The sequence below is a fragment of the Eulemur rufifrons genome, chromosome 3, assembly GCF_041146395.1.
Source record: "Eulemur rufifrons isolate Redbay chromosome 3, OSU_ERuf_1, whole genome shotgun sequence".
Taxonomy (NCBI): domain Eukaryota; kingdom Metazoa; phylum Chordata; class Mammalia; order Primates; family Lemuridae; genus Eulemur; species Eulemur rufifrons.
In genome coordinates, this window is record NC_090985.1 from 18,242,056 (window position 1) to 18,267,873 (window position 25,818).

The 25,818-nt window shown below is 36.9% G+C and overlaps 1 protein-coding gene across 7 annotated transcripts in view; it reads left to right on the plus strand.

Moving 5' to 3' along the window:
* The window catches only part of TJP1 (tight junction protein 1), a 220,449-nt gene that overhangs the window by 181,561 nt on the left and 13,070 nt on the right, over nt 1-25,818 (plus strand). For 5 of the 7 annotated variants that reach the window (XM_069466681.1, XM_069466682.1, XM_069466684.1 and 2 more), the window contains 15 exons: nt 2,107-2,246; nt 3,121-3,226; nt 5,759-5,909; nt 8,612-8,720; nt 9,708-9,927; nt 10,210-10,394; nt 10,494-10,589; nt 13,693-13,775; nt 14,370-14,580; nt 14,876-14,976; nt 18,317-18,667; nt 19,001-19,240; nt 19,893-20,765; nt 20,911-21,008; nt 22,117-22,341. In XM_069466681.1, the coding sequence (XP_069322782.1) occupies nt 2,107-2,246; nt 3,121-3,226; nt 5,759-5,909; nt 8,612-8,720; nt 9,708-9,927; nt 10,210-10,394; nt 10,494-10,589; nt 13,693-13,775; nt 14,370-14,580; nt 14,876-14,976; nt 18,317-18,667; nt 19,001-19,240; nt 19,893-20,765; nt 20,911-21,008; nt 22,117-22,341 (3,189 nt within the window). The remainder of the gene's footprint in view (nt 1-2,106; nt 2,247-3,120; nt 3,227-5,758; nt 5,910-8,611; nt 8,721-9,707; nt 9,928-10,209; nt 10,395-10,493; nt 10,590-13,692; nt 13,776-14,369; nt 14,581-14,875; nt 14,977-18,316; nt 18,668-19,000; nt 19,241-19,892; nt 20,766-20,910; nt 21,009-22,116; nt 22,342-25,818) is intronic. The other 2 variants (XM_069466687.1, XM_069466688.1) reach the window with 1 other exon arrangement.

The window sequence follows — 25,818 nt, forward strand, 5'->3', positions numbered from 1 at the left end:
TTCTTCTTTTTTTTTTTTTTTTCCGGTTAATGAGACAGGGTCTTATCTCACTGTCTCCCAGGCTGGAATGCCGTAGCCGTATCATAGCTCTCTGTAACCTCTAATTCCTGGAGTCAAGCGATCCTCCTGTCTCAGCTTCCCAAGTAGCTGGGACTATAGGTGCATGCTACCATGCCTAGCTAACTTTTAAATTTTTTTTAAAGATGGTTACCCAGCTGGTCTTGAACTCCTGGCCTCAGCAGTCCTTCCACCTTGGCCTCCCAAAGTGCAGGGATTACAGGTGTGAGCAACTGTGCCTGGTCTATTTTATTTGTTCTAATAAGTGTACATTGTTTTCAAAATTGAAAACAAATAGTAAAATAAGTTATAATGAAATAGAACTATATGTACAGACATGAAAATATCTTGAAAACAACATGTGAAGTTAGGAGGCACACATTACAGAGTACATATGGCATGACACCATTTAGGCATTAAAAGATTGTCTCTTTATAGTCACACAAACAGATGTGTTTGTACCTGCCCTCTTATAAAAAACAACCTAGCCATTAAGACTGATATCAGAATGAATATTCTTTTATTATTATTCATTTAATTTTTTTTTTTTTTTTTTTGGAGACAGAATCTTATTCTGTTGCCCAGGCTGGAGTGCAGTGGTGCCATCATGGCGCACTGCAACCTCAAATGCCTGAGCTCAAGCAGTCCTCCTGCCTCAGCCTCTCAGAGTGCTGTGATTATAGACTTGAGCCATTGCGCCTGGCCTGAATATTCTTATAAATGTCTCCATGAGCGCATATGTTAGTATATCTCCAGGGTAAACACTAGAAGTGAAATTACAGGGTGTGACATATTTACATTTTTTGTTTTGATAAATCCTATTTTGCCCTCAAATAGTTGTACACTTTTATTTCATCATCATTATATGAGTGTCTGTTTTTCTGTGTCCTCCTCTGCAGTTGATGATATCATATGAAAGTTCTCATGGGTGATAAGATGATTTCTAATTATTTTAATTTGCATTTCCCTAGTTACTAGTGAGGTTGAATGTGTTTGCATATTTATTACCTATTTGTATATCCTTTTCAGGGAATTGCCTTTTCATAGTATTTGTCCATTTTTCTCTTGAGTTGTCTAATTGAGAGTACTTTATTTTTCTAAATATCAAATCTTTATATATGTTAGGTCAATATATAGCTTTATATGTATATAACTCTTACTATTTATGTTTGTTCAAATTATATGAAATTGCTAATATTGAGCTGTTAGAACCAAAACTCCATATCATTTGGTTCAACCCAATATTATGTTTTCCCAATTATGTGCATGTCTTTTAACTTTTAATTAGTCACTTTTGTTGCTATAGTATGGCTTCTGCACATTGAGTCTTAGTTTAAAAGGCCTTGCCTTTCCTACTAATAATATAAATGTTTAAAAACTTTTTGTTTAGGACCTTATTTCATCTGAAATCAACTTTTTAAAATTGATATGCATATGTTCTTTTTAAACAGTTCTAGAATGCCACTCTCATAATAAAGTTTGCTCCTGTGGATATTTTTTTTTCTTTCTTTCTTTCTTTCTTTTTTCTTTTCTTTCTTTCTTTTTTTTTTTTTTTTTTTGAGACAAGATCTTGCTCTGTTGCCCATGTAAGAGTGCAGTGATGTCATCATAGCTCACTACAACCTCAGACTCCTGGACTCAAGCAGCCCTGCTGCCTCAGCCTCCCAAGTAGCTGGGACTACGGGTGCATGCCACCACACCCAGCTTATATTTTAAATTTTTTATAGAGACAGGGTCTTATTGTTGCCCAAGCTGGTTTCAAACTCCTGGGTGAGCTCAAGTGAGCCTCCCAAGGTGCTAGAATTACAGGTGTGAGCCACCATGCTTGGCCTATTTTCAATTTCATTACATTGATCTATTTGGTTTTTTTCCTGTGGTAATGCTACTCTAGTTTTAATTACTGGGTTTTTATAATATTTTGATAACTGTTAGAGCAAATCCCTTGTCATTGCTTTTTGAAGTTGTCTTGCCTTTTCTTATGCTGTTCTCTCAAAAATGATTTCCAGAATCAATCTTATGCTCTTAATTTTTTATTTTAATAATGTATAGTCTCCGGAGCAGAGAGGAAGAGAGAATTTCTAAACCTGGGGCTATCTCAACTCCTGTGAAGCATACAGATGATCACACACCTAAAACAGTGGAAGAAGTTACAGTTGAAAGAAATGAGAAACAAACACCTACTCTTCCAGGTAAGCATAACAAAATGCTAAGTTCAAAAAACATTTTCAGTCAGAGTAAATAATTGTTAAGATTTACAAAGGATTTTAAATATGGAGTTGTTATTCTTACCCGTGTGTGAATTTTTCTGCATGTGACTTGCAGCATTTTCCTTATGGGTGGGAGGTTGGCATGGATCAGTAGCCTTTCATGAAGGTGTCTCTTTATTTTCTAGGTAGAAAAAAATTCATGGTTAACAGCTACCAGCATTAGTAAGGTTCTCCAACACTGCTCATTAAAGAGAAACTTTAGAGATTGACTTCTAAAATTTAAAATGTTATTTTACTCATTGAAGGTGTTTTCATAAACACTTAATAAAGTATATCTTTAAAGCTGTATATGAAGACCAGACATAAGCGTCTGCAAGGTTCTAACATCATTTGCCAGAAAGGCCTAGAGATTTTGTTTCTAATATCTCTCAGCTCCTCTTCTTGGTTAGTGGCAGGAATATGGATATTGAAAAAACAAATTTTACCTTAATGAGGAAAGGCAGCGACTTTCACAGTCTTAACAGAAATTTATGGATTCTCTCTTATATCTGTTCTTCTGTTATTCTTACCAAGAGAATAGATTTTTTTCAAATTCTAACAACTGGAGCTATGGAAAGCACAGGTGGCCATGTAACAAACATAGTTGTTATAAAGACTTCAGAATTTATAACTGTAAGATGTATTCTAATATATATGCTCCTTGTCATGTTCTCTGAACTTATTTTTTGCTGATGATTCATATATATATATTTAGTAGTCTTTTTATTGTTTGGTTATTTCACTGGTTGCTTACATAATTATTATTCCATGTTTTTATGAAGTGAGTCCTACACAGTTTAAATTTTTTTCCCCTTAGAACCAAAGCCTGTGTATGCTCAGGTTGGGCAACCAGATGTGGATTTACCTGTCAGTCCATCTGATGGCGTCCTACCTAACTCAACTCACGAAGATGGGATTCTTCGGTAATGTGATTTCAAAGTTATATCATCTTCTTTGTCCATTATTAAGCTTTACTCAGAGTAAGAATTTAATTGCAAACCATATTGCATATACTTTTAAAAATCTTGTATACCAATTAATACTATGATTAGGTTATTTTTTTAGAGAACAACAAAGAAACTTTTTGGATGTTTTCTTTCTCACCACTATCCCCTACCTCGTTTTTAGGTCAGGAATTGCAAAAATAAAAAATTGGTTTCTGTTCAGACATCAGAATTTCCACGGCTTTCCAATATCCTCACATTTAAAAAAAAAATCAGTGTTTCTCAATCTCAGCATTATTGACATTTTGGGCCAGATAATTGTTTATCATGGGGGCCTGTCCTGTGCATGGTGGTATGTTTAGCAGCATCCTTAGGCACTAAATGCTAATAGCACTCCCCGTCCGCCTGGTTGTAATGACCAAAACTATCTAGACATTGTCAAATGTTTCCTGGAGACAAAATTACCCATGGTTGAGAACCTGTTCTAGATTATTTAGCAACTCAAAAGTAAGTTTTTGTTATACCTTTTATTACTTTGTATTTTATGCTTGGTAGAATTGAGATGCAAATTTTGTAAACAAATTTCAAACTATTGTGATCATCAGATTAGTTTTTTGTTGCCTCCATGGTAAAAGGGACATGATATGAATAATTGAAAATGGACAGATTTCCTCAAGATTAGATCTGGAACCTCCCACTCTCATTTATTTTCTCTGCTAAAGAAAATTGGATTGTTATATCAAAACCTAGCTAGTCAGAGAGAAATAGTTTCTGAAGTAGGTGATGATTATACAAATTTAAAATTGCACATTTTTAATATTAGGTAATTGGTAATTCAAACTTTTGCAATATAAATTGTGAAGGTGAGGTCCTTTTCCTTTTCCTTGGGAATTGTGAAGAAGTTTTTATAAGTCTTTAAGGTTTAGGAAACTTTAATGATAAGATTCCCTGGGAGATCTGCTTCCCTGGGAGGGCTCTGAAAAACAAATACCAAAGAGGATTTGAAGATGTGGGCAGGATTAGTAGCTGAGCCAGGAAAGGTTGGTTTTTCATTTAAATCCAGTGAATGGATTTGAGGCAGAAGTAGTCTACTTTTTTTACTTTTCAAAAGCCCAGTTTTTCTAAAGGGTACAAATTACACACAGCTGTTGTCATTTGTTGAGTCACATGAGATTGATTGGTCAGGGTTAGAAGAGGGTTTCCAAGGACCAGGAGGTTTTGAGGAAATGTTTCAGAGAGCTATGTGCAGTTGGTTTAGGAGAGGAGTCTGTGAGAATGCTTTTGACTTGGTTGGAAAAGTAGGATACCGCCATAACCAAGGGACTTACACCATTTGTGATTAAGCTGGTAAATTGTTTCAGAGAGAAACCAAGGATGCCACCAGCCCTGGCAGTGAGTGACCTTATTTAGTCTACAGGCTCTCAATTTTTTGTCTAGCTAAGGTTAGTTCCAGGTCAGGAAACTGCATCAAAAATAAATATATTATAAATTCTAAAAGCTAAGGACATCTTTAACTAGTTGGTTTAAAAGGACTAGAAATCTCTCCTCCCTCCATTCATTTATTTGATTTGTATTTTTTTATTATTTTCTGTTAGCTTCTAATAATTTGGTTATTATTAACTTAGTGAATTAAGAGAAAAGGGACTTTTTCTACACTTCATGTCAGAATAGGTAAAATAGTGTATCTTGGCTAGGAATGTGGGGTAGTTATGAAAACCTAGGAGGGAAATATAAAGGGCAATTTGTAATTATGATCTGTTTCTGCCCAGCCATTCTTCTAAGGCATCCTTTGGTATTTGTTTTAGGAGCATCTCAAGGTTTCAATGCTACAGTGATGAGTACATGCACCAATTTCTTTATATTCTCTCTCTAACAAGAAAGGGGCAGAGATTGGATGTGGGGCTAATCCAGAAAGGCTGAATGATTATAAGATATTTATTTTAAAATTCAAAGGGGCAGTAGAGTAAGTGAACTACTCTGTGAGCTACTAAGAGAGTTTCACCAACTGCAAAGTTTAAAAAAATCACTGTCTATTGGATGTAGAGATCACAATGCTTAGAGCCTGATTTTGACTCCATGGTATTAGGAAAATTAGTCAATTTGTGCTTCAATTTCTACCTTTATAAAAAATAGGACTTTGCATTTATTCAATAGAAATGATATGGTGTGAATTGGGGTGGAAAAAAATGTAAGATTTTTTAGCCATTGGGAATGTAGCATATATAGGCGAGACAGAGTTGAGAAAATGTTGTACAAGATAATTTTATAAATTAGTTATGTAAAGCATATTAAATTTGAGTATTCCGATACTTATTTTGTTAATCAGAAAATAAAGTGTTATGAAATCTGATTTTGAATTCTAACACTAAATTTTATTTAGTGAATTAGTGGTGTGTGGGAACTTTTTCTGAAATGATGGTTATCTTTCTGAATGTGGTTTTCATTGTAGTAGTTTGCTGTAACTTTTAAAGCTTCTCTTAACTGTTTCATATGAAATACCTGTTTTAACAGGCCCAGCATGAAATTGGTAAAATTCAGAAAAGGAGATAGTGTGGGTTTGCGGCTGGCTGGAGGAAATGATGTTGGAATATTTGTAGCTGGTGTTCTAGAAGATAGCCCTGCAGCCAAAGAAGGCTTAGAGGAAGGTGACCAAATTCTCAGGGTATGTCAGTATTTATCTTATATGGGTTCAAAATCAAACTCAACTGTTGTAATTAGATTGCAATCTATGTTTAGTCTCTTGAACTAATTAAACTTTCAAAGTAAGAGTCCATCAGGTCTAGCTTGTGCTGGACTTGTCACTTCCCATTCCTGCATTAATATTAAATTATTGTTTACTGTTGTGTTACATTTTACTGTACAGTGTGATGTTTCATTTTACTCACCGGTGTTCATAGAAGCTGCAAGAAAATGTCTTATATTCCTATTCTTACCCTAGAATAATATCTACAAGATAGTCTTTTAAAGTTCAGCTAAACATTTAGACTGGCAAGACTCTGCTATGGGCCACAACTTGCTAGCAGGCAGCATTAGGTGTTCGTCTTCCATGGGGTTAGTCCTCAAAGCTGTCCACACAGCCTCTGGGACCTTCTTCACCCCAGATATGGCTCAGGCACAGGCAGATGGAATTTTCATTAGGGCAACTATGTGAACTACTGTGTCTTTGAACTTCATACCCTACAGGAGACAGCATCAGTTACAAAAGTCAGGAAAGACTGGGGTAGATAGTCTGTCATTGAGGTCTTTGGGGTCTTGTTTCTCTTTTTCTTTTCTTTCTTTTTTGCCATAAGCAGTATTGCTTAGTAACATAGTACCATCTTCATCTGTCTCTTTCTTCTCTTTTTAAAATATCCAAACCTCCATTCGATTTCTGATAGATAAACTATGTCTCATTTTAGTCAGAAGATAAAATTTATTACTCTCTCTCTCCACCTCAAGATTTTTTTGCCACCTCTCTTCGAGTCTCTTTCTGCATCCAGCGTACCTCTTGCCCGTGTCCTGGATTTAGTCTCCTGTCTGCTCCAGAATCTTGCAGTTTTGTTCACTTTTTTCAGTTTTCCGTCTCCTCTAGTTCTTCATCTATCTTCTACTGTCTTATTTCTCCCCTTTTGCTGTTGAACTTCTTAAAGGTGTGGCTGAGTCCTTTCCCTATTTTCTTTTTAGTCATTCTGGTCATACAGTTTTACACTCTGGCTTCCACCTTCACCACTACAGAATGAATTATCAGTAAGCCATCATTGATGTAATATCCACCTCGACCCTCATTTTCCTTTATTTTTTAGCAGTGTTTTGACTGTCTTTAATAATCCTTCTTGAAGTGCTTTCTTCCTTGGATTCCATAACCGTTCCATTCTGTTACCCCTCTGATCTTTTTTGTTCTTTTCCTGCCGCCTTTACTGATTCTTCTAAAACTTGGAGGATGTCAGTATCTCTCTGCTTCTCTCTTGCTTCAAAGTCTCTGTCTTGGGTTTGGTTGCTCAAGTGAGCAGCCCACAATCAAAATCTTTTCACTCTGAGCAATTTCCGGAGCCCCTTCAGACTGCCACCTGTGGCCATTTTCATCTGGTCCTTCTCCTTTCCCTTCAAACTTAGCATGTCAAAAAGGCAAGGCATCATCTCTGACTGATTTCTACCTGACATTGTATTGTGATTCCTTCCAGTGGTATTTGCATTGTTTTCTTTTTTCTTTTTTTTTTGAGACAGTGTCTCACTCTGTTGCCCAGGCTAGAGTGCCTTGGCGTCAGCCTAGTTCACAGCAACCTCAAACTCCTGGGCTCAAGTGATCCTCCTGCCTCAGCCTCCCGAGTAGTTGGGACTACAGGCATGCGCCACCATGCCCGGCTAGTTTTTTCTGTATATATTTTTAGTTGTCCATATAATTTCTTTCTATTTTTAGTAGAGACAAGGTCTCACTCTTGCTCAGGCTGGTTTCGAACTCCTGATCCACCTGTCTCGGCCTCCCAGAGTGCTAGGATTACAGGTGTGAGCCACCGTGCCCGGCCTGCATTGTTTTCAATCCAGTTCTGTCAAAAACATTTGAACACAACATGTTTGTTGATGTTCATTATACCAAGGAAATTAAATAGACCCATTTTCTTACCCAACTCATATCCTGGTTTGAAGTAATCAGGGCATACATTTAAAAAATGTTTCTTAATAGTTGATTTTTGTTTTGTGTCATAAAAGTAAATAGTGCATGTTGGTTTTTTTTTTTTTCTTTTTCTTTCTTTCTTTCTTTTTAATCTGGAAAATTTCCAAAACTTGGAAAGAAGACGACTTACCCATAATCCTTTACAGAATCACTGGTTACATCTTGATAAGTTTCATTTTGGCACTTAGGAGCTTCTGATAGAAGTGATTATTAACTTGGCAGACACTGAATATGCATTATACAGATGCCATTAGAGGGATGCCACGATGTACACTGTCTTTTTAAAAATGCCATTTCTTTTGATTTCTTTTATCAGTGACTCATAAAAAGCAGGACTGTATTATACATTCATAGAATTTATGATATAAAATTTTAAAGCCAGATATTTTACGATAATAATAAATATTTGAAATTAGCAGTTATTTTTTTGGTCTAAATTGGTTAGATTTTACAGCAGGTAATCTTTAATGTCAGGATACACTGTGACTACTATTTAAATGAATTTACACCTTCAACTCACTTTATTTACTTGGTTTCTGTTTGTTTTAAGTTACAATGTATTCTTTCTCCAAAATAAAATAAATTTTTCCCTATTAAAGATGTGATATTTTCAAATTAGATAGACTCTGAGATTATTTGTGTCATGTCTATGTAAATATTTTTATATTTTTAAAAAGCAGCCAAAATTGATTTATGAAATCTTATTCTAATAGGTGAACAATGTAGATTTCACAAATATCATAAGAGAAGAAGCTGTCCTTTTCCTACTTGACCTCCCTAAAGGCGAAGAAGTGACCATATTGGCTCAAAAGAAGAAGGATGGTGAGATACTGTCAGAAGAAAAAATAAACCTTTGGAATTTGAGGACTTAATACAGGGATTTATCCATTTTTTTAATATAAATCACTGAAAGTTGAATGATGAGTTTGTTAACCACAGAGAGAGTTTATTTTAAGTCATTTAGGGTCACAGAATCTTGAAGTTACTGTCACTATCAGAGCACATTAATAGGACCAACCTTTATGGCATTCTAATTTAAGTAAAATACCATATAGTTCTTTACAAGTCATGGAAGAATTATGTTTGGTTACTAGCCATGAGAACCATACACAAGTATATGTGGGCAGCTTTGAAATTTTGTATTGATGTTTTCTAAGCAGTATACTCAAGGTATTTGTTAGCATTAATGGAAGAGAAAACCTAATTTTCTGTGAAACAGATAAGTTTTTCATTTAAAACAAGGTTTCTCAGCTTCAGCACTGTTGACATTTTGGACCAAATAATGCAGTGTTTTAGGGTCTGTCCTGTGCCTTCTAGGTTGTTTAGGAGCGTTCCTAGCTTGTACCTACTAGATGAGATGGTGTTAACGCCCCCCTACCCCCCCCTTCAACATGTACAGTTGCAACAATCAAAAATGTTTCCAGATATTGGCAAATGTCCCCTGGGAGGGCAAAGGATAAAATTGCCCTCATTTGAAGACTATTGATTTAAAATATGGAAATGTCTATATAAGGTTTGTAGGTAAATTAGATGATATAAATAGAAACAGGTGTGTGGCTTGGGGCAAATTACTTGCATCAGTTTACTCATCTACAAAATGGAGGTACTAAGAGTTCTCATTTCATGAGGTAATGGTAATGAGTATGTGAGATAAAATACTTAATGCAGTACCTGACACATAGTAAGAATTTAGCATTTGTTGGATACTATTGTTAATATTGTCAGCAGCATCTTCATGTAATGTATTCTCTTCAGATTATTTTCTTAATCTCACTAAGTATTGATAATGTGTGTTTTGATTCCTTTTAGTTTATCGTCGCATTGTAGAATCAGATGTAGGAGATTCTTTCTATATTAGAACCCATTTTGAATATGAGAAGGAATCTCCCTATGGACTTAGTTTTAACAAAGGAGAGGTGTTCCGTGTCGTGGATACCTTGTACAATGGAAAACTGGGCTCTTGGCTTGCTATTCGAATTGGCAAAAATCATAAGGAGGTAGAACGAGGAATCATCCCTAATAAGAACAGGTATGAATGCTTGGATATTTCTCAAGAATGAATTAAGTAAATGATAATAGAAGATTTCAATCCTACTGGGAAATTTTGGTAATATAAAGAATTATTTTTCATTGTATTTACCATGTCTATAACAGACTTAGTTGTACAAATTCCTCTTTATTGTAATCATTAAGATTTAAACTACTGCATGTGAATTTCTCTTCAGTATTATGAAGTTTCATTTCATTGTGGATCTTCCCCCGCCCCGTTTTTTTGAATACCCTTATTTTTATTTTATCTTTTCTTGTATAGAGCTGAGCAGCTAGCCAGTGTACAGTACACACTTCCAAAGACAGCAGGGGGAGACCGTGCTGACTTCTGGAGATTCCGAGGTCTTCGCAGCTCCAAGAGAAATCTTCGAAAAAGCAGAGAGGATTTGTCAGCTCAGCCAGTTCAAACAAAGTTTCCAGCTTATGAAAGGGTGGTTCTTCGAGAAGGTAGTTTATTTTCTACAGACTAATTTAATACCCTTAATGTCAGTATGTTAAGAAAGAAAAGATATAAATATGCTGTTTTTTATTTGAATTTCTCTGCAGCTGGATTTCTGAGGCCTGTAACCATCTTTGGACCAATAGCTGATGTTGCTAGAGAAAAGCTGGCAAGAGAAGAACCAGATATTTATCAGATTGCAAGTAAGTAGCCTTAAGAGGGACTTAAGATGAGGTTGAGAATGATTCTTTACCAGTTACGCCTCTAAAAGGATGGGTCTTACCCATTCACCTAATAAAAATAAAACTTTCTGTAACTGAAAAATTTGCAGTTGACCCCATTCTTTTAATTTGGAGGGAAACTTGAGTGACCGGGTCCTTGTTCCACCAATTCCCTTTAATAGGAAGAATCACTGTTTGTGAAACTCTTGACCTCATATGAAAACTGCTTAGCACACAATCTTGTTTAATCCTCACAGTATCACTGTGAGGTAAGAATTATAATATCCATGTTAGAGTCAAGCAGCCTGAGCCTTAGAGTGATTATGGTTGGGATAATCACCAGCTTCTTTAGTATGAACTTTCTTGTTGACACTCAGCTACTGAGTGACAAAAGCAGGCTTTGACCATGACCCTTTCTGGCTCCATTCCAATGCTTTTAATCATAAACTAACAAATACACAGATATGTAAAAAGGGTAATAAAGCACAATTAATGCTATCAGTTGTTATTGCGATAATTTATAGTAAGATAGTATTAATATAAATATTGAGACCTCAGTGCTTTATATACCTAATAGATTTTGCTTGCAGATCCTTTAATTGTTTTATTAGTTTGGGTATTGTGGTAGTTTAAATATATAAACTTAGTTATGACTTCTTTGGCTCGCTTTAAATTATATGTAAAAACTTCAGCTATGATTTTCTAATTATAAAACTATCATTCTCTATTTGGAAAAGTTAGAAAATTAATTTTGGCATATATCATCACCATCCTAAATTTTACATCATTGTATTTTCTTCTACCCTTGTAAGCATATTTTGGCAAGGTTTTATTTATACTGTTTAGGAAAGTATATATCTTGTTTTTTTCTTAATAGATAATGGCATATTTTCATTTTATTGTCAATCCTGCAGTTAGTTTGTGGTTTGATTAGCCTTTCTTTTTTTATATAGTTTGTTTTAAATTTATATTTTACTGTTACAAAGGATGTAAAAATCTATTCATATTTTGTTTGCTTGTTTATGCTTTGCCTTTTTTCTCAAAGGATTTGAATCCTTAAGAATATAGCTTTTTCCATATTTATGATTTTTTTTTTTTTTTTTCTGACAAATTCACCCATAGGATATCAACATTGCCTGGCTGTTGATATGTATAATTGTTATTGCTTTCTAGGGGGTTGTGCTGAGGATTTTTTGTTGTACCACTGGCACTATATGAGACCCTCATTAACATTTTTAAACTACCTAGGGCTAATTTAAAGAATCAGAGCATCACTCTTTTTTTTAACATTGCTTTTTATTTGGTTGCTGATGAACTTGAGAATATTTATTTTTTGAAAATCAGAATATTTGCAGACAAATGATAGTAAAATTTGAGCAGATTAGAAAATTGTTTCTCCACTTAATTTTTTCAGAAGAGGTCTTTTTTGAGTTGTTTGTAGATAACATTTTACCTGAAAAACTTGGTGGTGACCGCACCCATAACCAAATTTAGGGCTTTTAAATTTAGGAAAAGCAAGTCTGAAGACCTAGCAATGGTGTACCTTACGGAGTGGTAGATTGGTTTGATCAAGTTTACTCCATAGCTTGGCTCTGTAGCTAGACTTTTATAAAAGGAACTCAGGTAGCTTAGTTATGTGTCCTCTTTGAATCTAATGAGAGTCTTTTGAGTTAAGGTATTAGTAGCATTTTCTCCAGCCAAAACTTCCAGTTGATCTTTCTCCTTAATTACCCTGTGTTCACCAGATTGAAAATTCTGTCCTGCTTGCCAGTGGAGCTTTGTCTTGTAATAGTCTCATTCTCTGAAATCATTAACTTTGTGCCTCAGTATGACTTGTCTTTCCAAATCTCTGCCTTTGTCTGATCTCAAACACCAGAGCTCTTCCTTTCCTTGCAAGCTTTACTTCTGACCAGAGTCACAAACATTGCTGTGCCTTTTTAGTGAAGAACTTCACGTAAATTGTACTTCTGGGATTGTTGGTTGGAAATCAGCCCCAAATTGCATTTGGCATATTATACACCGGTAGAGATGGACAGGCTGCCAGGATGAAGCCATAGGCCATCTCACAGTTGCAGATTAGCAGCTTCCCTTCCCTAAGGTTCTCCTTCTACTGATAGAAGGTCTCAAATCAGCACTCCGTAGGCAGTTTGCTGTAGCATTGTTGCTGATGACTTGCAGACATGCCAAGGTATTGATTGCCTCAGCCAGCAGTGGCTGGGCAGAGCCTGGCTCAGGAGCAGCCTCCTCGGTCTCTCTCAGTATGTGGTACAGATCATAGCATTTCCTCCATGTGTCACAGCATGAGAAAGGGTGAGAGTGGTGCCACTAGGCATACGAGTGCCATTTGGAGCCTGAGGCAAAAGAAAAAATCGGCATCCCTATCTATATGTTTATGAATTCTTCAATGGCTATTTTTTTGCAGAACATTAAAGTAATTGGAAAAATATTGAAAAAAATATGCGTATTAAAATATATGTTATTTTAAGTGTAAATATTTTATGTATACCAAACACAGAATTTATTATAATTTTACTTTCTTGGCTTTAATTGAAATAAGTTCATCCATATTATTTTTTAAATCTTCTCTATCTCATTTTCAATTGAGCAAATTGCCATATTTGACAATTTCTCTTGACCAGGTGACTGTCTTAAATTTTACTCAAGTTCTGATTACTGATTGATTCTATTTAAATTTTTGATATGTTCGTTGTGGTTTTTTTTTTTTGCATCAGTTTCGATTTTTTAAAAAATACTGCATCAAATTATTACCTATTGTGATTACTTGAAGTTTTTTTGGCATCCCCTTAATTTTGCACCCAAAGCAAGTGCCTCACTTGCCTTCTAATACTGGCCCTGTTGGGAAAGCATTGATCTAACCCAGTGGTTTTTGGCTGGTGGGAGCGGGTGCTACTGACCTCTAGTGGGTAGAGTTCAGAAATGCTGCTATAAATAGGCCACAATGCACAGGACAGCTCCCACAAAGTATTGTCCAGCCCAAGCATGTCACTGGTGGCCGGTAGTTGAGAAGCTCTGATCTAACCAATGAAAATTTGATATTTTATTTTTGTCCTGACTTGATGAATAGAAAGTGAACCACGAGATGCTGGAACTGACCAACGCAGCTCTGGTATTATTCGTCTTCATACAATAAAGCAAATCATAGATCAAGTAAGTTATTAAATGTTGACCTACTTTGTTAAAAGCTGTTATTGTTGTTTTTGAGTGGGATGGGGTATGGTTAATTTGAAAGTAGAAGGTAGTTTTTCTAAGATTATTACTGATACAGTGTAAGAAAATTAAGCTGTTACTAAAAGGCGTTGTAATAGTCACTTTCAAGGGAATTGTTATTATGGGCATCAAAAGATCTTTCGTTACCACAAAAAAAAGTATATGATGTTCAGATGTAATTAACAGACTGTTGATACTACATAAGTCCAACTCGAGTTGCATTTTGATATTTATATACTTAGGAAATGTCAGGAACATTAGATTGTTATATTTATTTTCGCTTCTAGCTGAACACAGATAATTCTGTCAGCTTGCAAGTATTGGGGCTAAGTCTTGAAAGTGAGCTCGTTAAAAACTCACTTTTGAAATTGGGTTAGAAATTATATTGAATTATCTTCTGATTACAGTTTTTTAACTGTGCTCTGGAGACAGAATTAAAGTTCTGTTACCATTGAAATGTAGTACAGACTTTGACTTTTTCTGAAGGTAATGATTCTTAATAATGTATCTTTGTATATGTTTTTCTGTCTCCAGGACAAACACGCTTTATTAGATGTAACACCAAATGCAGTTGATCGTCTTAATTACGCCCAATGGTATCCAATTGTCGTATTCCTTAACCCTGATTCTAAGCAAGGTGTGAAAACAATGAGAATGAGGTTATGTCCAGAATCTCGGAAAAGTGCCAGGAAATTATATGAGCGATCTCATAAACTTCGTAAAAATAATCACCATCTTTTTACAAGTGAGTATTTTAAAGGCTTTTTTTCAGCTAAAATATCTGGGCAACAATATGTAGGCAAAAGTGTTGTGTTGTTAAAATATTAAAACTTATATGACTTTTGCCTGGGAACCTGTTGTGTTAACAGCTGCTGTTTGGTTAAAAGAAAATGTGCAGTGCCAAAATAGAAATTTCAAATGTTTATATCCTCAAATACCATATTTTCAGTAGTGACAATTGGAGCTCTAAGCAAGGTTGAATGAATTCTTCTGGCTTTTGGCAGTGTTCTAACTGTAAAACTATATTAATTTATTTTCAGCTACAATTAACTTAAATTCAATGAATGATGGTTGGTATGGTGCACTGAAAGAAGCAATTCAGCAACAACAGAACCAGCTGGTGTGGGTTTCTGAGGGAAAGGTAAGAAATTTCCTATTACTTTTATGACCTGTTCTATAAATTGTATAACTAAACAGGGATGCCTTTGAGTTACCATTATTTTCTTATTGGATCAATGTATTAGAGTAATCTTGGGAAAGTTAGCTTTTAGGTTTTTATAATTGGTGTGTAGGGGTTATGAAAGTTGTTTTTGATAGTAAGAAACTCTTAAATTTTCTCATTTATTGAATTATCACTCCAGTAGGATTCTCTCTTAAAGAATTCTCAAATTGTAATGAAAAGCAGGTTGAGTTCTGACTGTGCCCCTCTCTGGCTGTGGAATGACGACTTTGAACCTGGCTTCAGTGTCCTCCTCTGAAAATGAGGGGATTTGGATGGCCTAGATGAGCGTCTCCCAAAGTGCTGTCCTCAGCACACTCCAGGACTTGCTGTGAGAGAAAAGGCACTCTGAAGGCAAGCAGTGGGCGGGAAATACTGCAGACCCTAGTCCCCTTGAGGAGTGTCACAGTAGCCACTAGCAGTTACAGGCTCTGAGAAGTCTGAAAAGTGAGAAAGTTTACTTTGTTTAAAACATTTCCTTACATTTTACCTAGAAAAATTTTTTTTTCAGTCAGCGCCTATTAACATTCTTACAGCAACTTGCTGGGAAGTATTGAACAAAGCAAGAGATCCTTCCTGGCTTTGAGTTTTTATTTTATATACATCTAAATGGCCAGCTTTAAAATAACTACTTTCTGTTGTCAGTCTTTCTGGTTTTATAGCAGTCTTTGATGAGAGAGGTCTGTTTATTTGGTTTGTAGTTAGTAGTTTTTTCTCAAAGTACACTGTTGAAGGGACCTTTGTAGGTAATGTCTTTTATCTTCAGAGCACTGCAATATTAATAAGTTTTGGTTGTTAGGGAAGATTGAGAATATCTCTGGTTTTTTATTTGTTTTTGTGTTTCCTTGTTGGTTTGGTTTTTGTTGTGTTTTGCCCCTGCATGTTCCCCCCTTCATCCCCCTTCCTCTGCCTGGCTGTGGCTACAGATGCTCTGGCAGTGCATGCTACATGCTTAAGACCACCGTGCCCCTCACCCAGAAACACACAGCCTCTGCAAGAAGAGATGCTAAACGTTTACATCTAGAGGTAGCGTCTGCTGTTCTCACCTGTAGTGATGCGTCAGAACCATGGTGTTTCTCATTGTGTACCAGTTTGGGGGATGGACTATGCATATGAGATCATAAGATCACTCTGAATAATTTACATGTCAGGTGGGACACTTGATAGAATAATCAAGGTGCAATAAAACCGTCACACCACTTTACAGCAACACACTATTACTAATTTTTACATTTGCGGCATTTGATAAAAAGGATTGCAGTCTTTTTCATACTAATCTTCTATAACAACACAATTCTCTTAACATTCTTTGTAAGGTAGAATGTTAGTAGCTTGCACTAGTGAATTCTTGAAATGAATCAGTCTGTAGACGTTTCCAAAATGTACAAAGTATACATGTCTATCTGAGAAGTTTTTTTTAATCCACAAATCTTAATTTTCTATAATTTCTCTTTGTGAGATTATTGTTCCTTTCTTTGCTTGTTTTTAAAATAAAGGTCTAAATTCCCCAGCTTCTTACATAAGGAAAGATATGTCATTTATTGTTAGGCTAGACTGATGCATTTTGTAAATCAGAAAGGGTTGTTACAACTTAAATCAAGGTTATCTTCCTGCCCCCTTCTACTCAAGTATATCTTATCAGAATAGATAGATTCTTAAACTAAAACCACTTCATTTTACATTGACTTTCCTGAACTAACTACTTTGACCTAATTGCTAGGAAGAGTTCCTTTTTACAAGATCTGACACAGTCTTGTATGGTCCCTGCTAAACCTAGAAAAGTCATCCTGAGGCTTTCTTAACATGTAGATATACCATTTCCTGGTTCGAAGCATCCATGGTTCTTGCTCACTTCTGCATCTCAGACCATCTGCAAAAGCTAGGTGGATTGGTGAGTTCCAAGTTATTCTTCCCCAAGCTTTAAATTTTTCCCCAGCTGGCTGCTAGATTATAGTCTTCTAGAAACCCTGACAAGTTAAAGATTAGAGTAGATACCTAGATGACTTCTCTTCTGCAGCAGCCATTACAGAGCTTAGAAGCCATTGAGACTTCAGTCAGAGAGAGATTCCACTGTAACCGGGCAGAGCCCTGGGATTCTCATTCTCCCCAGACTGGCAGGTGCTCTGTTGAAAACCAAAGCACAGGGAGGTCTAACACCCTAGTCTTTCTTATCAGGAAGACAGTGCTCAGGGTCAGGCTCTTCCACAGCCATGCATGGGACTGCATGGAAAGCTCCTTTCAGGGAGCTCAACTCCCAACACCATGCTTGTAGTACAGCAGACCTGCAGAGCCACACCAAGCCCTGCTGGTTAACAGCAGTACATCTTTCTGGAAAACAAAAGCCTTATGTTTGTCCTTCAGCATCAGTTTATGCTGAAATGGAAGAAATATTTTCTGGATTCCACATCCTTCAGCTCTTGTGCCTAACTGGCTGGGCACAATATCTAGCAAGATCTTCAGGGACTGTTTAATCCAGTTATTAGTTTCAAATTAGTATCCAGTGAAACCTGTTGATTGCAACTCTATAGCCTCCTTTCCCTCAAATACTTCTCACTTTCTTTCTGATCTACTCAGAAGATAATCAGCATAGACTGTTAGAAACTGAGCTCTTAATTACTTTTGTAAGAAGAGCATAACTGCACATCTCCCTTTCCATCCATTGGATCCTGCTTCTGTGAAAAATAATAAAAAATTTCTTCTTAATTTAATGGAGCAACCACTATGTAGGTGATGAGTTTCCATTGTTTCATAATAGCTTTAAGAGCCAAACACCAACTTTTTTAAAAAGTTATTTCCTAAATATGAATATATTAGCTCTTATTCAGTTTGAACTGTGGGGTTTATTTCATAATTATTCTCACGTGCGCTGTTCTGTCAGTGTGTCCTTGTTTCTGTGAGCTTGGGTTAGTAACATTCTCGCTCTTCACCTTGCTTTGGGCTGAGAAGCCAGTGACTAGGTTTTATAAACCTGAATAGTGCCAGGGTTCCTTCATGGTCTCCTGGGGCTGGGCCCTGGAGTCCAGCTTTGTCCTGGCTGACCGGCCACCGTTTCACTCATCCACGCCCTTCAGATCTCAAGGGATGCTCTGTATGTCTGCATGTGTGCTTGTACAATCTTCTTGACCTTTCCTCACCAGAACTTTCAAGAACCAGATGTGATTTTTCCAAAGAAAAATATCCTTTTCAATCTCCCTTGTAAAATAAAGGCCATCTCTTAAAGGACTACTGAATAAAATTTTTAATTTACTTTTATTTGACCCAGGCGGATGGTGCTACAAGTGATGACCTTGATTTGCATGATGATCGTCTGTCCTACCTGTCAGCCCCAGGTAGTGAATACTCAATGTATAGCACGGACAGTAGACACACTTCTGACTATGAAGACACAGATACAGAAGGCGGGGCCTACACTGATCAAGAACTAGATGAAACTCTTAATGATGAGGTTGGGACTCCACCGGAGTCTGCCATTACACGGTCCTCTGAGCCTGTAAGAGAGGACTCCTCTGGAATGCATCATGAAAACCAAACATATCCTCCTTACTCACCACAAGCGCAGCCACAACCAATTCATAGAATAGACTCCCCTGGATTTAAGACAGCCTCTCAACAGGTAAGCAGCAAACATTCAACGTTTTGTAGTTAGAGGTGCATTATTAAATTTTAGAATATGGTGATTGAGTTTAAAGATATATTGTGTCCTTTCTCCAGATTAAGAATTAATCTTTAATTTTAATTTGAGAGTACCAAGGACTGAATTCTAAATTTTGTATGTTTGTCTTACACAGCAATATACTGGATTTTTTTTTTTTTTAATTAGGACATGAGGTCATAGTTTTGTTATTCAGCACACTTAAAATGTATGTCTACCAGTCACTATAAATTGAAGTGGGAAGTTAGCAGTAAACAGAAACACTATATTTAAAATATTTTAAACACTTCACAGAAAGCAGAAGCCTCATCTCCAGTCCCTTACCTTTCGCCTGAAACAAACCCAGCATCATCAACCTCTGCTGTTAATCATAATATAAATTTAACTAATGTCAGACTGGAGGAGCCCACCCCAGCTCCTTCCACCTCTTATTCACCACAAGCTGATTCTTTAAGAACACCAAGTACTGAGGCAGCTCACATAATGCTAAGAGATCAAGAACCGTCATTGTCGTCGCATGTAGATCCAACAAAGGTACCTGTGCTGCAGTGTTGCACTAATTTGTTGCTCTCCATCAATCTAGCACATGATCATTTTTGCTTTGCCCTTTAAGTGTTTCTTTTGCTTTTTTTTTACTGTGGTCTTTGAAACACCGTAGTGCTTTCAAATCAATTCAGATCATTTCAGTTTTGTAGTTTGCATGGCTTCCAGCGGTATACTGATTAAGAACAGGCCTTTTAATTGAGATTTGTGCTTAATATTTTTATTTTTATTTTTGGTTTTCTGTATCCTCCAGAATTCTTTAATGTGTAGTTGAAGATTCATTCATAAACATATTTATATTCATATAAATTATGGTGTCCATGGATTTTCTTTAGGATTTTTATTTTCAGTGTCAGAATCAAGTGGAATCAATAGCATAATAATTTTCTACTAAATTTAATAATTACCTTTAACTCACTATTCATTTAGTATATGCTGAAACACAGAAGCCCCTATCTGCATTATAAATTTTGAGCTTTCACTTAAACTAGCTTTTTCTACTAATCATATCTATCCTGGTAATAAATGGTAGAACATATCATTTTCACATGTTAAATCATAGTTTAATATTTAATCATAGTCTAATAAAATAGACTAGAATTCAAAGCAAGTCTTTGTCCTTAAATGTGGATTTTTTATACAGGTATATAGAAAGGATCCATATCCTGAGGAGATGATGAGACAGAATCATGTTTTGAAACAGCCAGCTGTTGGTCACCAAGGGCAGAGGCCAGACAAAGAGCCTAATCTGACCTATGAACCCCAACTGCCATATGTAGAGAAACAAGCCAGCAGAGACCTCGAGCAGCCCACATACAGATATGACTCCTCAGGCTATGCAGACCAGTTTGCTCGAAACTATGACCATCGTCTACGATACGAAGATCGCATCCCCACGTATGAAGAACAATGGTCATATTATGATGACAAACAGTCCTACCAACCTCGGCCTTCTTTTGATAATCAGCACCCTCGAGACCTGGATTTGAGACAGCATCCTGAAGAGTCGTCAGAACGAGGGTATTTCCCACGTTTTGAAGAGCCAGCCCCTCTGTCTTACGACAGTAGACCACGTTATGAACAGCCGCCTAGAACCTCCACCCTACGACACGAAGAGCAGGCAACCCCTGGATATGATGTACATAACAGATACAGACCAGAAGCACAGCCCTATCCTTCAGCAGTTCCTAAGTCGTCTGAGCCCAAGCAGTATTTTGACCAATACCCACGAAGTTATGAGCAAGTACCATCACAAGGATTTACCTCTAAAGCAGGCCATTATGAGCCTCTCCATGGTGCTGCAGTTGTCCCTCCTCTGATACCTTCATCTCAACATAAGCCAGAAGTTCTGCCTTCAAATACCAAACCACTGCCTCCACCCCCAACTCTAACTGAAGAAGAGGAAGATCCAGCAATGAAACCACAGTCTGTGCTCACCAGAGTTAAAATGTTTGAAAACAAAAGATCTGCATCACTGGAAACCAAGAAGGATGTGAATGACACTGCCAGTTTTAAGGTAAATAGTCTTTACTGCTTTGGATGTGTAGGCACACTAAGTGAAGAGCAGTTCACAATGCTTCCCAGCTTTCCCCTCGCCCCTTAAATGAAGTCTGTTTTGTAATTGTCTGTTCCTTGGACATGTTTGTCTTATTTTTCTACAGCCTCCAGAAGTAGCATCTAAACCTCCAAGTGCTCCCATCATTGGTCCCAAACCTACTCCTCAGAATCAATTCAGTGAGCATGACAAAACTCTATACAGGTTAGTACACTTTGTGGCATTTGTGACATAGAACTGACCAGGAATCTGACCCTCTTAGTAAGAAAGCCTTTTATACTGTGAATATGTTAGTAAAGGAGAGATACGAAAAAGGGGGAGAGGAGTCTACTGTTTGTCCTTAAATAAAAACTACCAGCTCTCCTAATTAAAACAGTGATCCTAGAAAAAAAATAGAGCTTTATTATAACTTCTAGAACAAATCCTAGGAACGTAAACAAAGCTTATAAAAAGACATTTTTCTAGCAAATGATTAAAAATTTTAATTTTAACATTTATATTATGCTTTTTAGTTTAAAAATTACTTTCAGACATGTGAACTCTTAGTTCTTAGGGGTGAGGAAACAGACCCTGATTGGTTAAAATAACTGAAATTAATCATTTAGTGAGCACACATAAGATGCTTGCTATTGTGCTAATAAGCAAATCTGCACAGTGAGATAATACTGTTGTTTTCTGCATTTTAAAGGCATTCAGGCTCAGAGTAAGTAACTTGCAGGACTTGTTGGAGCTGGGGGAGAAACAGGCCAGCTGCTCCTCAGCCTATGCTTTTAACCAGGGCCTCATGATACTGCTAATAAGTGACAGACTATATTTGAATATAGTCTTCTGCCTAACCAATGTTTTATTTGCTGAATGTACATTTGCATTTGTGACAGGAGAACTACTATCTAACAATCAATGTTTAATGACATTTTCTTCCTCATCTGCTTTCTATGCCTTCTAGAACTTTGGACTATGTAAAGTCTGTCACTTATTGTTGCTGACATTGATACATGTACTTTGAGAAATTTTCCACTGTCTTGGTTACATTCCCTTTGTAATTAACTCACCTACTATGAGGCCCCTAACCAGATAATCTTTGAGCTTGTGAAATTGTGTTAAAGGACCCATGAGCCAGAAGGGGGGCTGCGTTTTGTGCATACTCCGTGACGACTTAGGGTTTGAGGTATCCATTTTAACTGTTTGTGCAGTTAGATCCTGGATGATCACAGCAGTCAGTGAAAAGATCAAAATAAGATTTATATATTTCATTTTCTTTAAAAAATTGCCGTCTTAAAAGTTGTTCCATTTGCCATTCATTATCTGTCAGAATCCCAGAACCTCAAAAACCTCAACCGAAGCCACCTGAAGATATTGTTCGGTCAAATCATTATGATCCTGAGGAAGATGAAGAATATTATCGAAAACAGCTCTCATACTTTGACCGAAGAAGTTTTGAGAATAAGCCGCCTGCACACATTCCAGCCAGCCATCTTCCAGAGCCTGCCAAGCCAATTCATTCTCAGAATCAATCAAATTTTTCTAGTTATTCAAAGTAAGTTATTTCACCTAAGATTTAACCTTTTAAAAATAAGATGCAGCATAAAGATTTGATTGCATAAAAGTGGAGTTAATCACATGAAGTTCAATTTTGAAGGAAAGTAGTTAAGCATAATACATGATTTCTGTAAACTCCAGTGGTTCAGCATTGTACATACTTTTTAGTTCTGGGATGTGTGTTTGTTTTTTGTTCTTAAACTCTGATACCAGATGTATAAAAGTTTTTGTGTTCAAAGAGATGCTAAAATCAAAGCGTTTCTGACAGAATAGAGTGTAAACTGAAGACCCTGATTTTCAGGAGGATCATCAGAGTTTCTCCACTTCTGTGCACACACTTAATGATGGTTCTTTTCCTTCTTTTCTGTTTTTATTTTTTAAATATAAAAGCAGATGTGAGGAGGACACTGAGGGAAACACTAAAGAGGTTTTTTTTCCCCCAAGGCAAGAAAGAGCTTATCTTTTTTTATTATTGAAGGTTAAGGGCCAGGTGAGGTGAAATGACAGGGCAGAGCTGGGACGAAAGCCCAAGTTTCTTGAATCCCAGTCATCTTTTCCCCATTCTTTGAAGTTCCCTTCTGTTTAGTCATCTCTTGGATTCTCTTTTGGCTTTTCTTTCTTGTGCCTGCATGGGTTTGTGTCTCTTGCTGGTTCTGCTTCTCTGGTGGAACCCTGACTAGTGGAGAATTTGGTACAAATAGTTGGGTATAAACCCACATAGGCAAGGTGGGTTCATACCTTAATAAAACAAAACCCACAAGAATGAAAACAAACGTGGATTTGTCAAAAGGAATTCGTTACACAATTATGGAGGCTGCCTAAGGAAGGCCTAAGTCAGGGTGCAGGTGTTCAGGAAGGGAAATCTCGGGGGTGGGGGAGAGACTCTTGAGTTCTAGGAGGGCCTCAGTTCTCTTTCAGAGGGCTTTTCTAATTATTTCAGGCCCACCTGGATCATCTCCCTTCTGATTAACTAGAGTCAGCTGACTAGAGACATTACAGCTGAAAAAGCCTTTCACAGCAGCACCTGGATTAGTGTGTGTTTAAATAACTGGAACTGTAGTTCAGCCTAGCCAGTTTGACACATTAGAAGTCATCACTTATCAGTTTTGTGTCTAGATTAAAAGCACCTAGATTTTTACTTAATTGGATGCTGGGGATTATCTGAACCTAGCTATCATTTGTCATTTACTATTGAGTAAAAGTTCTTTTAGAATATACTTTAAAGCCTCTAACATTGGCCGTGCATGGTGTGTCTATAATCCTAGCACTCTGGAAGGCGGAGGCAAGAGGATCACTTGAGGTCAGGAGTTCGAGACCAGCCTGAGCAGGAGCAAGACCCGTCTCCACTAAAAATAGAAAAAATTAGCTGGGCGTGGTCGTGTGCACGCCTATAGTCCCAGCTACTCGGGAGGCTGAGGCAGAAGGATCGCTTGAGTGCAGGAGATAGAGATTGCATTGAACTACGGTGATGCCACTGCACTATAGCCAGGGTGATAGAGCGAGACTCTGTCTCCAAAAAAAAAAAGGCTTCCAACATTAAATACCTGATTTTAATTACTATTGTTTTTTCTAAGACATCATTTGAAGTGAAGACGTAAAACATTTTTCCCATTGCCATCTCTTTAAATCTTTATAGAAGAAAGCAGTTTATGAGAAATACAGATGCAAACTTTGAGTGCTACACTGGAGATTATGTTAAATGCAAATAGTGTCTTATACTAGTGTTAGGACCCTGCCCTGTACAACACTAGAAAGGTATCCCATAGCACCTAGATAGTGTCAAGACCAAGGCAAGCTAGGAGCTCACCTTTGGTAAAATCGAAGGATGTACCCTTTAATAATCATTTTTGCTTACTCCATTAAACACATTCATTCCTGGCAGAAGGCAGCCTGGCATGTAGTTTAAAGAGATGTTTTATTTATCCTTTTACATACTTGATAAATAGGGTACAATCTTAATACATTTAGATCTAAAAAGTAAGATGTTTTGCTAGGGAATCAAGGGAAAGGCATTTTTTGGTTTGTGTTAATTTGGTTTTCCAGAAAGAAATCTTAATAGCTTATTTATAATGTATAACTTGTAGATAGAGTCTAGAACACTACCAGGTATACAGTAGGGGCTCAGTAATTACTTGTTGAGTGAATGAAGCTTAACAGGGCACAGTGTACTAGGTGCATCAGCTACGCTTCTTTTTGTTAATGTAGCTCTGGGGAGGAGCCTGTGTTAGCTGATCATGGTTTCACAAGGATATGGTATCTTTGAAAGAACTAGTAGCATCTGTCTTTGTGAATGTACTCAGATCTGTTTGATTTTACTCTTTATTGCCTTGAGTGCTGTGGGAATGAGGAGAGTGTAATTTGGGATGGATACTATTATACATTCCCTTCCTTTGTCATACAAAGTTAAAACTCTGTATAATTTTGCTGCATTTTCCCATGTAGATATTTAATGGTTAGAGAATTGGGAAGGAAAATGAAGGTCGTAGAAGATGACTACGAGGGAAGCTGTTACTAAGCCTTCCCTTTCTAATGCTGTTTCACCCTCTTGCCCAGTTCATCAGCTGGAAAAGATTTTAAAATATGAGACCCTCTTTGTCCCATTTCAAAACCATTTACTTTTAGTTTGTCACTAATAGATTACCTTCAGGCCTTTATTTCTTTCAGTAAAATACAGGAATTGCAAAAATTACCTTCCTCCAGATGTTATGTGCTATGTTCCACTTAAAAACACACCTCAGAAATGGTAGGAATTAGAAAGGGGAGATATCTTTGCTAGCACAGGACAAATGCCCGAGAAAGCAAGCAGATATTGCCCTGTCTTACAATTTCATGGAGCTGGATTAGCATTGGGAAGGTTAGGAGATAGTAGTAGCTCAAGACATTCACCTCCAAAGCAAGTTAGAAAGTTTCCAGGATTCTAAGGTAGGGCTTAGAAGATCAGTCTCCCATTGGGACTGTGCACATGCCCCCAGCCCAGAGATTGTGTCAGTTTCTTTAGGATAATAGGAATTTTTGTCACCAGATCTACCTTTCAGGATTCAACTCATTATAATGGTGGTCTCAAAATCAATGATGGTAGTTTTTAGTTTTTTAAGACCTACATGTAAGACATTTATTGTCCGTTTGTCTTTGTGTTCATGAGGCATTATTAGATAAAAAAAGCTATGAGAATCTATAAGGCTCCACCTGCCACAGGGCTCAGCTCATGGCTGGAGATTGAGAAGGTGTTGTTAGAAAGAAACATGTTAAATGTAGTCATGTTTCAAAGGCATGTATATTTCCATTTGCCCATTCATCATTACCACTCCTAGGGGATCAGTATAGCTCTCAGATTGTATCACTTTTTCCTTTGTTGTCACTTAGAGAATTTCTTTTGCCTAGCCTGTTAGTTAACGCATCTTGATTTGGTTCATTCGTTTGCTCACCATTAGCAGCTGTAGCATAAAGTGGTCAGAGGTGAAAGAGGAGTAAAGCT